This window comes from Calidris pugnax, unplaced genomic scaffold (genome assembly GCF_001431845.1).
Source record: "Calidris pugnax isolate Ruff unplaced genomic scaffold, ASM143184v1 scaffold219, whole genome shotgun sequence".
Taxonomy (NCBI): Eukaryota; Metazoa; Chordata; class Aves; order Charadriiformes; family Scolopacidae; genus Calidris; species Calidris pugnax.
In genome coordinates, this window is record NW_015094507.1 from 8,192,275 (window position 1) to 8,206,257 (window position 13,983).

Genomic DNA, 13,983 nt, shown 5'->3' on the forward strand with positions numbered 1-13,983 from the left:
TACTTCTTCACGTGCATTACTAAAAGAATCAAAATAGCTCACCCAATTGTAAGTCATTCAAATTCAATACTATCTTAAACCATATTCTGTGTTTACATGCATCTTTCATTTAAGCATCAAGAATTAAGCATTAAGAATCAAGAATAAAATTTCAGGTTGGATGTCTGTCTGTTGTTAACTCTGTAGAAGGAATCTGAGTTGCTGAAAAACAGGTACTCTATTATTCAGAGATAATGGAAAATTTTCAGATAAAATATCTTGTATTAACAGAAATAAATGCACTTGTACTGTCATAGCAATTAACCCAAATTGTCCAAAATCAATACCATACAGTTCATAGTTATTTTATTGAAAATGCTTCATTAAGGTTAGGAAGAAGACAGAGTTATGCAAAAGGCTGAAAATCCATTATCTGAGAACAAACAACGCTAGGCTACATTTTGAATGGAATGAAAATTTGAAAAAAAGGCAGTTTTATTCTCTGCTGCCTATCAGGCACTACATTTTATACTAAGGTCATAAATACTGAAGTTTCTTCAAAAGTGATAACGTGTACAAGCTCAACACTATAACCATTTCAATTACATTTCAATTAGCTGTGACAAAAGAAAACAACAAACAGAAACAAACAAACCAACCCCCCAAACCAACATAATTATTTTGCAAATTTGTATAACCTCCATTAGCATATCCTTTTACTAAGACATTTTCAGTGGTACCCAAAACAGGTATCTACAAGAAAGAATTTGAAGAAATGTTACATGAATTAATAAAATAGATATTTCCATAATACTTCATACAAATTAATATTTTCATTGAACTGGCACCCAAGGGATTCCAACAGAATCAGAGTTATGCCAGCAAAAAAGATAAGTAGCACACAACTGAGAATACACCTTGATTTCTCATGACTGTGCATACACAATTTCACTATTATCCTGCCATTATCTTCAACCTTGGTAGCAGTAATAGCATAGAAACAATGTGACAAAATTATCATGCACATCTTTGGAGTTAGTTTAGGTTTTTATTTTATTTTTTTTTAAATGTCAGACCATACTATTATGAAATAGCAATTTACAAATCTTCACATAAATCATTTTGAAATTTAATGGCTTGAACAGTTACAGTTATATCCACCTGAGCAACTGGCATTGCTCTGAAGGAATAGATTTGTAATTGGAAGAGGTGGTGCTCAGGACCTCTGATCCATACATAATCTGGAGCAAACCCCTGAAAGATATCTCCCAGTGTTGATTAAGTAGATAGGTCAGGTACATTCCTGGAGAAGCATCTCCCAGTTTAGATTCATCCAAAAGGAATCCCATTTGCATGTTGCAAGACCACACCATGATGCACGCCAGAGCATCTTAAGGGACAATGATCAGAAGTGCACTACTGCTCTGAATTAACAAACTAAAATAGATATATTTTATGCTTAATATTATGGACTACACCTGAACAGAGTACCTTTCAAATGCCATCATTTCCAATGGTATTTTTAATTTTTTGAAAATGTTATTTTTCTGTTGTATTTCACTATTACACGACAAAGTGTAATAGCAGCAAAGTTTTACCATCAGTTTTGCTAACATCTACACAAAGAAAATACACTGGAGGCCCTTTTCACTTAATTTCTCAGTGCTTTACTTCTGACTTTTCTGTTAACATTTACTGGCTGTTCTAAGGAAATGTGAATTTTAAGTCCATGATTAGCCTTCTTGCCTTCCACAGTAACTTCTTACCTCTGTGATTTTTGTGTTATCTCCTGTATCGGTCACCTTTACTGGAGTCGAACGCTGAGAAACAGCACCTTCATCTTCTTTGTCTGTCCCAGAATCATCTTCAGAACTACTTGACACCGCTTCCTCACTCGGGGGTGGTGGAGCACTAGCAGCCGTTTTGCGCTGCAGCACGGTTTCTTCTCTATTACTTTTGTTCCTATTGTGAAAGGCAGTGTGTATTCATGAAATCAACAAGATATTCGCAACAAGTATTTAAAATTCCTAATTTTTATTACAGTCATACTGAGGGGAATGAATTCTATCCTCTGGGACAACTTATTGCTCATCCTTTTAATCCCCCAATTGATTTTACTTTTCATCAATCTCTGCTTATTCCAGAGCATTTAAAGAGAGCCCCCAGGATTATGCCAGCTTTTCCCCACCAATTCTCTGACTCTTTACTTAAATCCCTCTTCTAGACTGAATGAAAAGGAATAAAAATTGAGACATACTATATTTGGTTTTGATCTGGGAAAAAGTTTTACTTGCTGATTAACAACATTATGCAGCATGCATTTCTCACTCTGTAAATTCTAGGCAATATAAAGAGGTGCTTTAATTGTTTCCTTCAAGATACAGCATCTATGTTTTCATAGGTTAGCAGTGGGTATAGCCACAGAAAGTTAAGACGACATGCTTTTTAGAGAAAATGAAGGTTATTTTCCCTACTTCCCTAAGTAAGGTGAAGGTCACAGGAAAAGCAGTCATTTCTTCAAGGTGGAGAATAGAGCAAGTAGCCAAACACTGATACGAGTGATATCCCCAACCCATACCCAGAAGGTGGCCAAGATATAATTGTCCTAGGGGACCAGACCAGTTACAGATCAAAACAGATCACTGATTCCTTCAGGAATGTCACAGTAGATAAAAAAATGATTAAAAATGTACAAGGCAAAGATATTACCTCTACCAGGGGCTAAATACAATTCTTAGCAGAGGTAAATTATATAACTGTTGACAGTCTTTCTGCTTGTTCCCAGGAAACACCAGTAGAGCATGAAATCAGGTTCTACTAGCGATAAGCATAGTCTACTCTCAACATATATTGACAGTGAACCCCTCAGGGTAAAGGCACAATGGATGTTATTACAAGACAGTCACATTTTGTAGCTTTTAACAAAATGGCAAGCTTTCAGAAGAACTCATACTGTTGTGACAACACAGGTTTAGTCATTGTTGACAAAGTTTTTCCTTACTATGTGGTATCAGAGAAAGAATGAAGTTGTTCAGGAAGAGTCGCCATAGCCCTTGTGTGATACAGCAGATCAAACACAACAATGGAATAAAGAAAGCAAAAAATCCAGTCCAGGATGCAAAAGCAGCTAAATTCATTTGTCCCAATAACTGTTGCTGAATTGTTTTATATAATTTTATCCACATATATCTTTAATAACATTTTTATCCAAAACTATGCTGAGATTGGCATTTATTGCTGTTTCAGGATATATTATATTTATTCAACATTTATTCTTTTTTTAAAGAGGCAATAATATATGCATTCCTGCCATCTCCAATAAAGAATACAGTGCCACTAATATGAAGAGATGATCAAATTTTACCAACTTCTGTATCTTTATTCTATATAAAATTTTCTTATGAGTTTCACTTAAAGAAGTAGAAGAAAAAAAGATTAAACAAGTCTGAATAAAGAATTCCTACTGTCAAATAAAAATTGTGAATTAGATATAATTTTTGAAAGTGTACAATTCTACCGTATAACATCAATGATTTTTTTTTATTTCCTACGTAACAGAGAATATACCACACATACACTAGAGTTTATATATTTGCATTATAATTTCAGTATTATTAAATCAGAACAAAATTTGTATTTCAGACTTACCCCAACACTGATTTTCCAGTTTCTTCAGGTTTACGAACAGTAAATGGACTTGGATCAATCCCCACATTCTTAGGCATAAAATCTCTGGCAAATTAGAAGGGAAAAACTGTTCCTAAGCAACATTCAATGCATAAAATTTTTAGATTTTCTGCAATAACCACCTCTAACATCTACCTTTGAATTAAAAAAAGTCATCATAAAAGGACATATGAAGTTCTAACTTCATCATTGTAAGTTAAAGTCATGTAAATAGAAATTGCCTAGGTATTTAAAAAACTTTCAATTGCATTATTTATTTGCATAACACAGCTGCAAACATTGCTCTAGGCTCCTTGGCAAGTGGTGATGTGCTCCATTCCTGTGATGAAGAAGCCCTGTAACACAGCTATGTTATTTTCAAAATGCTGCCAACACTCAAATTGGGTCAAACAGCTACATGAAACATAATCTCCCTGGAAGACTGTAGCTAAAGTATGGTTAAGATTATGCTTAGAATATCCAGCTGATTGCTGCCAACATAAAAAAAAAAACAACTCAACATAAATTATCTGGCCAGCTGTGAGAACCTGATGAACTGAAGAAAACAACTAAAACTGAAGCAGAACAACTAGAAGACAAGTGCTTTGAAGGCAGCCTCTATGATCTAATGAATCCACAAAGAAAAGCCCATTTCTCAGACTTCAAGTGCCCAAACTTTTGGCACTCCATTATGGAAACTAATTAAAAATTTCAGTGCTATCTGAACAGATTTTTTTTAGAGTTCCGTTTCCATTTCAGTATTGTGATTTAGTTTCTAGAAGTTTGCTAAATTTGAAGCCTAAACAAAACACAAAAACAAACACCCCACAAACCCTGTCGTGTTACACAGATTTAACCAAATAAATCAAATGTATATTTAATTCACACCAAAACACCTTCCATGGAAGGATTTATAGTCCCAAAAGATCCCAATATACCGTGTAGAATTGGTCATTGCCAAGCAGAAGGTCTCATCAAAACTGCTCAACTCATATGGCCGAAAAAACTCATTGTGGATATCAATTTCCTCTTCATACTTGTGGAATTTCTTCACTGTCAACTTATGTCTGTTTTCAGCACATGTCACTGCGGAAAATAAAACAATAATTTTTTTACTAACAATTAGTGACTAAGCAAACAGTGGCCTGCTGACCTGGCCATCCTACGAGGTATTTTTCTACAGTCATATCCCCTCTAAGACAAGAAAATATGATATGAAGAAGATGCACCACACATCTTTAGTAAATATGCATCATCAACCACCACAATTTGACTTCCCTTCATGATGATAATTCCTAATAAAATATGCTCTACTGTATCCCAGAGAAATAAGATACACTAGCTATACCCTGTCATCTGCAACAGGACTGCAACCTGTAACCACCAGCATAGACAATAAATGTATGTTAATAGAAAAGAACGAAGTATGCCCTGGCACATGAACATACAGAGGTCAAGTTTTAGCCAAAGAGGTGTCTCTTGCATCCTGCAGTTGAAAAATGATAGCTCATTGCAGGGGGAAAGTATTTCACAATCATTATGGAAACTTTTTTTTTTCCAGATTTGGGATCTAAAACAGGTAAAAAGCATTTGTGACTAAAACTTCATTTTCAAGCAAATATAGGTCCTACCTTCATCAAAAGGAAGAGGTAAATGCTTTAGCACGCCTGTGGTCCACCAGTAAGTGTAGCTGTACAGGAAAAACAGACACACAATTAATATAGATCTTGTGTCCAGCGTCTTGATTTGATCTTGTACCCAGTCTAGACATTTGCACACAACACTTACCCATCCACACACTGTCACTTTAGCGAACATTTCTTTACAATTCAAGTGTGGAAAAAAGTATAGAATTATCCTTGGATTTCAACAGGCCCCTACCTTACTACTTTGCTCTCAGGCCATGAAAATTAACTACATGAGGCTCAATATAGGTATGGAGAGAGGAGTGTATTTTGTATTAAACAAAATACATTTCAGGTGACTACCTCTACGGTACTGAAAATTAAGGTCTTAGTACATATAAAAGGTACTTTGTATTTCTGCTGTTCTGGTCTTTAAAAAAAGGCAAAACCTAATGCCCCCATCAACCCCCACCCAGCACTTCTTACTCAGATCCGAAAATTTGGGAAAGGGTATGAAGAAATGAAGGTCAATGATAATAAAATCAGAAGACTATAAAAGCAGTTGACTTCTGCACACAGAAATATATTTTGATGTGACAGCTCTCCTAAGTCTGAGGACTGTATGTCGCCACAGCTAACAGCAAAAACCAGGCCCTGCTTATTCAGGATTTCTGAAAAACAAAGGAAGTCAAGCAACTTTCATAAAAGAAAGCATGTTTTATCTTTCATTCATGTTTACATGTTTTTATTTTATCCTCTCAAATATACTTTAATTTCTTCTCTAAATTGTTCTGATAGTTCCGTCTATTTCGTTACTTGGGATAAAGAGATATTTATCTTTGTTCATTTCAATATCAAATTTGTGTGTATTCACAACACTGTAAGGGCTGTAATCAGAGTATTAATATGGTTATCTCCTACTCATGTCAATGTAGCCATCTGGAGCAGAAACAACGGGTGTATTCCCATGCCCAGAGACAGACTTGTTAGTAGAACTTGACAAACAGTGCAGAACAGGCAGGACAACACACTTAAATTCCAAGAACTGTGTATGCCCTAGACAGAAAGTAATAAGTTATGTCTGATGGTCATGTGTCTTCTTGAAGTACTGTATCAGGCCGTATGCCCTGGAACAGGGTGCCCAGAGAAGCTGTAGATGCCCCATCCCTGGAAATGTTCAACACCAGAACGGATGGGGCTTTGAGCAATCTGGTCTAGTGGGAAGGATGTTGGAACTAGATGATCTGTAAGGTCCCTTCCAACCCAACTGTGATTCTATAGTTCTAAGTTAGAGAGCCATTTTCTCCAGTGCCTTCAGAAACTATGCAGACATACACAGTTTTGCTGCTTGCATAAATGATATTAATGTGGCAATAGAAAGTCTCCTCTTCCATATTTACTGCCTTTCATGTGAATCACAAATTATATAAAAGTATATATGAAACTCATTATGAAATCTCTTCTTTCTGATGGAGAGGCAAATACAACATAGGAAAAACACATATATGCATTTTTTAAATTTATTAGAGCAATGCCACACAAAAAAAACCCAGAACAGCAAAATACCTTCGCCTGGTCTGTGACAGACTGAGGGTGTTCTTGTGATGCAAATAAAAATCAGTGGGAAGTTCCCAGAGATGAGGCTTTCCTTCTGTAGGCTTGAATACTCCCAGAAAGAGATTGATAGAATCTTGCCTGTCTGCATCTGTTAGACAAGAGGTAACACTTAATGCCAGGAACGTTGCAGAGCTGAAGCCCATTCAGACATTTGCTGGTTGTGTTTGCTCCTCGCAGACAGAGTGTGTACGTCCTGTGACTTCTACAGGTACCTCTGGGCTTCAACCACCGTAACAAAATTTCATTTAGCCCTGACCTTCCACCACACAGCAGTGCATGTTAGGCTGGTACCAGTGCTGTCTCTTTCCTTGGCTTCTCTCACCAAGAAGCTGAGGCAGCAGCTCTGCTTAGAGGCTTTGCAAACGCAGATCTCATGCTGCAGCTCTGTCTCCCACCTCTGCACATATGTGTATGCATGAAGCATGTGCATATATTTATGCATGTACCAGGGAATCTGACATATCATAATGAATTTACTGCAGTCTAAATAACAGAAGAATGTTTTCCATACAATACACAAGTTTCCCACATGACACACAAATTATGAATGCTTTGAGTTTTTCTAGCCAAAATGTAATCAGAGGAATCATTAAACTTCACAAACACCTTTCAATAATTTTGACTTTTTCTCCTACTTGCTTACATCATCAATTTCTTCAGCTGTATTCTAAGCTTCTAAATAAGGCAAGTGCTAAACTCCAGTAGCTACCCTTGTAGATGAAGCACAACAAGAAATGTTGTTCACTTATATCTGCTACCTAGCTGCAGATAGGATAAGTTACCACAGATTTGAAGAAAAGCTGGAGTCAAATGAGGGCTTGAGGATGGTGAACTGTGATAAAGACAGCTTTGCAAACAAAGTTGTAGGGGCAGAGGAAGGATCTTCAGATATGGGGGGTATATGTAGAGAATTAAGCTCTCTTTGTGCCCTGAAGAATTAGCATATGGAAAGCTCTTATCTCCACTCATTTGCACCTCAGTAATCATCAGACAAGCAATAGTCCAGACTAGTTCAATAGATGGTGTTACTCCTTCAGTTCTCTCCACATTTCAAAAAGAGTGTTACGAGAGTTGAGTGTTCCTTCAGCAACACACTGCATCAAAAAGTCAAACTGAAGTCTCAGTATATCAGAAAGCAGGTATAAAAAAACCAGGCAGAATCCAAAAGCAGTGGTATGACAGCAAGGACAACTTTGGTTACTGGCCACCACCAAACTTTTAGCCAATACCTCCTTCTCTCCAGAATTCAAGTGCCTCTCCCCTCTGTGCAACATATAATATCTTTTACAGGGGATTAACACACACAAGCAGATGACAAATGAAGTACCATGTGGAAATTTGGTGACAATAGCTTATAGAAAAGTATGATATTTTATAGAAGTGTGGAGGTCAATATTTGGAAATGGGATCTGCAGTATAAACAGTCACATGGTGTAACAGGGCAAGGTACCAGGAAAAGGGAAAGAAAGGGGAAACCTCCTGATATTTTCTTGACTCCCCTTCCCTACTTAGAGGGCCTTTCATCTGGAACCTGGCTTTTTTTTTTTTTCCTCCTTTTCTACCCACTCATATTCCCTCCAAATACTTCTACTGTCCCTTCAGTGCACTTTTCCAAAATGGTACATATTTTACCTTCTTTCTTCCTTCTCACCTTCCCAATTTTCTTAAGAGTATCAACATATAAACACTAACTCTTCTACACAGTAATACTCAAAAGCATACATAGTTCCTTATGGTTTGCAGGCCATATTGTTTCTGCAAAATAGTGTCACAGTTTATCCAAGACATAAGGAAAAAATTAGAAAGATCAGAAACAGCGCAAGAAAACTATGCAAAACTCAGTAAAAAGGTCTGAAAAAAAACCAAAAAACCAAAAAGGCTTTGTTGAGGACACTGAGAATTAAGAAGAAAGGAAAAGTCACAAGCAATAACATGTATTCTTTCTTTGTGATAATTTATCTAAAGAAAGTGCTGAACAAAACCTAAAAACAAAGATGCTCTCTAAGCATAGAAACTGAAGGAATCCTAAAGACAAAATTAGTTAGCATGAACGAATAGGTTAAAATTGGAGGTAATTTCTGAAAGCTAAAGGCAGAGATGAACCTCCTTTGTTCATTTACCATTGCTTCACCTGCCAGGAACAGAAGGTGACTTAACTAAATAATTGTAAAACAATTAGAGTAAAACAAGATAATTCAGGTAACAAACTATGTCACTACATATATGACAGACACTAAAATTAAATTAACTGAAATTTGTTCTGTGAAAGCCAGATTGAATTTAAACTCATACCAACTGAATTAACAAATCCATTGTCTGAAACAGTCTACAGCAGCAGTTCAAATGACTGCTGATAAATGTTACATTGCAAAAAGAGTCAAACTCTTTTAGATTTATTGTTTCAGTTGTGCAGTGGTGTTTTAAACTTAAATAAAACGTCCTTTAATATAGGACGTTTATTAGAAAATGTCTTTCTACTGCCTTACTTCTCAAGTAGTATTTTAAAAGTAGGTAAAAAAACAAATCATAAAGATTCTTTGTGCATAAGTCTTCAAGCAGGCACAAAGATACACAAGTAACTGGGGAAGCAGATGGGAAATTTGAAAGGTGGCAAGGTCCCCTTGCCTTACTTTAAGGGTTGAACAATTTTATGACTTAATTTTGAACAAAAATAATGAAGGCTTTTGTCTTTCTTTGAAACACTAGTCAGAGAAAACAGGACATTGAGCTTTTAAGATCAATTTTCTTATCTAGATAGAAAAATCTCTTTTCAAAAGTAAGTAAGAATATCAATGGTCTGTGGAGCACAGACAAAAGAGCGAAGAGGTTTTCTCTCTTCATTGTTAACACTGAATGTTATAATTATGTACAAGCAAGTAGAAAGACTGCACTGATTTTTCAAAAGATACTGCAATGTACGTGTATACTAGCACATTTTTGAGACCATTTGAGAAAACAGGAACTGAAGGGGCCATTTAATTGAATTAGCCTAAAATAATCTACTGCTCTCAATCTGAGTTTGCAACTGCACTACATGACAAATCACTAAATCATGAGAGATTCAACACAATTGGGACTATAACGTCCAATGACTAAAAGGTTATAGTAATTAAGTTTACTTTCACTAAAAGGTAGTTTACTATGTCCAGTCCTGTTTGTGGATAAATAGATTATTCCAGATTCCAGAAGCTTATTATGCATGTTGCAACTCTAGCACTGAAGTCTGCAATGTCACATTACTTTCTAAAAGGCATAAAAGCTAGAAGAATATTATTTCCTAATTTCTCTGCAATCACAAATGAGAAAAATGTTAAAATTCAAATGCTAGAATTGAATGATGATGTTCTTGTGTTGATCTTGATGATGTTTTTTCCTGGTAAAACTCATTTGCTTATAATCATGGTACTTCAAATAGTTGACTTCTCAGACCACACTGCACTCTCTACTTTTCTTCAAATGCTAGAATTAAAAATATCCATGAAAATATAAAAATTTTTCCCTAAATCTGTTAGATTTTTTGAATTTACCATAAAATTGTCTCATATTTCTAGGTGAAAACCTTGGTTTTCTTCTAAGCTTCAGTCACTAACTTGATCCTGAGAACAAATTTTAATTCTTCACTTTTCTATTACATAGACAACATATTACAAATTGATAGGTACATAAAATCTATAGAAAAGCTAAGCCACTTATCATGAGCTAGGGTGAAACCACATTCAAAGTTATCTTTCTTACAAGTCCAAGTCTTATCTACTGGATCAGTATCTCCAGGCAAGTCACTTAACCAATACATGTCCTATTTTTTCTCATCTGTACAACTTAATTAGTAGTGATTATCCTAAGAGCTTTGAGGTCAACAGATGAAGCCATTTTCTTAAAAGTATAAATTATTTTTAGAATCATGGATTTTTTATGATTGACAAACAGAACAAGTGTGGCTGAGTGATTTATTAGGAGACACTATTAGCAGGCCACTTGCACTGATATACAGTATGACTTCAAGCGAATTGCTACAGTTTTCTGTGTCTGTTTACTACTGGTACATAAAATTCATAAGCATTAAAAAAAAGTTTCTCAGATCATAAACACAAGGAAATAGCGGCTCATGAACTGGCTAGCCCTCAGATTTTTACTTGTATTTTAAAGGATATGTGATGGATAGTAACAATAGTAAGTGCAGTATAGCTTAGCAATGTTGTCCAAAACAAAAGTAGAATAGTATTGGTGACTGATAAAAGCTAGAAAGGAGTAAGCTAATATTTTACAATTTATTTATCTCAAAAAATAGCTTATTTACTTGGTGCACCTTGCTTTTTAAGTTTAGTTTTGTTTTTTCTACCATAGTAGCTTCTATTCATGCAAGACAATTACATGCATCAGAGTTTGCTTTCTGTTTGAAGACCCCGGGAGCGTCACAAGAAATACTCCACTTGAAGCCTTCTACTTGTGTTGCGATTTACCAGTTTCCTTCTATTTGTGGAAGTCTTTCTGTCAATCATTTTAACAGCTCTATTACAGGTACTTGTGTCTCTCTTGATCTGCAAATATCACTAGCAATTTCAGTGCTACATGTGTATATTTTCTAAATACTTCTTACATCAGTTCACTAGCTTTTATCAAATGAGGCTGCATAATACAGCATATAAAGACTCATCAAATCAAAATACTCATTTGATAGCCATCGGATTTTACTGAATTATTTGGAAGTTACAGTATAAAGGGTCTCTGTCATAAGATCATAGTACTGATTATTGAAACATCACTATAAGGTGATTTTCAAATAATGGCTTAAAAGAAAGAACTTAAAACTAAATTTACCTGAGAAAGCATTACTATAGTATCTTGAGAGTGTCTGCATAATATCTTTGGAATGCTGAGTCCATGGAGCTATCTTTCTATAGGTTTTTACTCTGTGCACAAGCTGAGAACCTCCGTATTGCAGAGAAAGCGTGTCTCCATGATCTTCATATAATTCTTCAAATAATCTGAAGAAAAAGAAAAACGTGACACCTAACAAACTGCTGAAAAGAGGTTTTAAGAGAAAAAATAATAAAGTATTATAATTAAGTATTATAATAAAGTATTATAATAAAGTATTATAATAAAGTATTATAATAAAGTATTATAATAAAGTATTATAATAAAGTATTATAATAAAGTATTATAATAAAGTATCAACAAGAATTATGTTTTCTTCTCCTAATTAGTTCTGCTAGTTTACAAAAGCAAGTGTTTCATTAAAACATACTATTATTTTACAAACGCTGAAATTGAAAGTTATGTCTCTATTCTTTAGTCAGATACGTACGTGGAAATTCTATTCAGATACAATAATTACTACGAAGGATTAGACTGTAAGATTTTCAGTAATTCGTAATATATCAGAATGTACTCACACTACAGAACATGCACTTCTGTATATTCAGGGAGAAGATTAACCTGTCCTACTAGCCCGCAGGAAGAATACAAACCGTAACCTTCACAAAACGAAGGTATTTTAAAGACACTAAATGGGACAGAACATGCCACTATTATCATACCGATATCTCAAGGCTATGGTATCATTTGCTGGGGCCAGAAAAACATTATGTAAGAAGGCAGAAAGAGTCGCCTGCTGAGATGAACAAGGAGAGCTGGCTACAAGCAACACAGTCCTCTAGCATCAAGTAGTTGGCAGTACACTCCAAACTGAGAACAGTCCAAATAAGAAAAATGATATATCAAGAAGCACGCCATCAATGACACAAACAAGACAACAGTTTCAGAAAACAGGACTATCCTAAGGAAATGACAGGCTTGAGGATGCTTGAGTATCCAATACTTGATCCAAGAGAACAACTTTGCTGAAAACTTTTCTTCGACAAATCAAAAAGCACAAAATTATTCCAAAGGAAAAGTAGGAAATAGCAAGCTAAGATGCACTTCCATACAAATATTAGCTTGGCATTCTCTGTGAAAGCATGTACTTATTTCACTGGGTTTTGGGTTGATTTGGGGGGATTTTTGTTTGGTTTTTTGCTGTTGTTGTTCTGGGGTTGGCTTTTTGTTTGTGTGCATTGTTTTTTTTTTTTGCATTTTGCTTCAAGCAAGTGAAGTAAGTGTAAAAGACCAGAGTGGGAGTTTTGTTACATTTATTTAAAAGGGAAACTCTTTGCTTCAGGTTTAGGTATATAAATAGAATGAAGTCAAGCAGTTATCTTGGAAGAAGCCTGATTAATATACTTTTCCAGAAGAGCAGATTTTCAGTGTGACTGGATTTTCTCAAGTAAATTTCAAGTATGGATGATTTTGTAAACATGCATAAATAAACATTGTTAAATCATTCTAAAAGAAAGAATGGCACTCTTCTATATTGACATACTTTTCCTAAATCTCTTGATACTTTATTAAAATATAAAACTATGACACACTTCATTAATATATCTTACCTAACAGCATCCGTATCAAATTGTAAATTAGGTTTATCAATCAATCCTAACGAATAGAGTTGGTATGCCAAAGCACATTTTCCCACCATAAACTGGGCTGTGTTAGTGCGATCCAAACAGTCCACACAATTGGTTCGGAGAACTCCAGTCTGGTAAAGCAATCCAAGTGAGACTTTTTTAAATAACAAATTACAGCACTCATGACTATAACTTTTTTCCCTACTATCCCAAGACTTGTCAAATCTCAAATACCAAATTTTATATCAGTTCACAAAAAAAATTAAGCAAAGGCGATCTTAAAACACATTAAAAAAAGCAATTTATCTCTAGCAAGCTACATTAGACTGCTGTAAGCCATACTTTCAAAATATGCTTGCTTCTATCATCACACAAACTGCGTCTCCAACCTACAAACAGCCCTAGAGATTTACCTTAAAAAGAAAGACTGTGTTATTTCAGTGATGGATGGCAAGTCATAAGCAACTAATGCTTCTTAAAAATACACCCTGTGTGTTCCAAGTATACAATCATAACATTCAAGTATAAATCTGTTACTCTATAGTTTAGTCAGAACTTTTCTGACCTTAAAGAAAACAGTGTTTCTAGTTGTGTTTTCTTTTAGTGATGGAAATTCCAACAATGTACAGAATATTCCCTAGTGGTAAAAG

At 35.1% G+C, this 13,983-nt stretch overlaps 1 protein-coding gene across 1 annotated transcript in view; it reads right to left on the minus strand.

The window, feature by feature from the left end:
• Positions 1 to 13,983, minus strand: part of FIG4 (FIG4 phosphoinositide 5-phosphatase) — a 56,904-nt gene that overhangs the window by 18,178 nt on the left and 24,743 nt on the right. Inside the window, exons 14-20 of the mRNA XM_014964365.1 lie at positions 13,316 to 13,464; positions 11,706 to 11,872; positions 6,837 to 6,975; positions 5,277 to 5,335; positions 4,584 to 4,731; positions 3,628 to 3,711; positions 1,746 to 1,941 (exon numbers count right to left, since the gene is read on the minus strand). Coding sequence (XP_014819851.1) covers positions 1,746 to 1,941; positions 3,628 to 3,711; positions 4,584 to 4,731; positions 5,277 to 5,335; positions 6,837 to 6,975; positions 11,706 to 11,872; positions 13,316 to 13,464 — 942 coding nt within the window. The remainder of the gene's footprint in view (positions 1 to 1,745; positions 1,942 to 3,627; positions 3,712 to 4,583; positions 4,732 to 5,276; positions 5,336 to 6,836; positions 6,976 to 11,705; positions 11,873 to 13,315; positions 13,465 to 13,983) is intronic.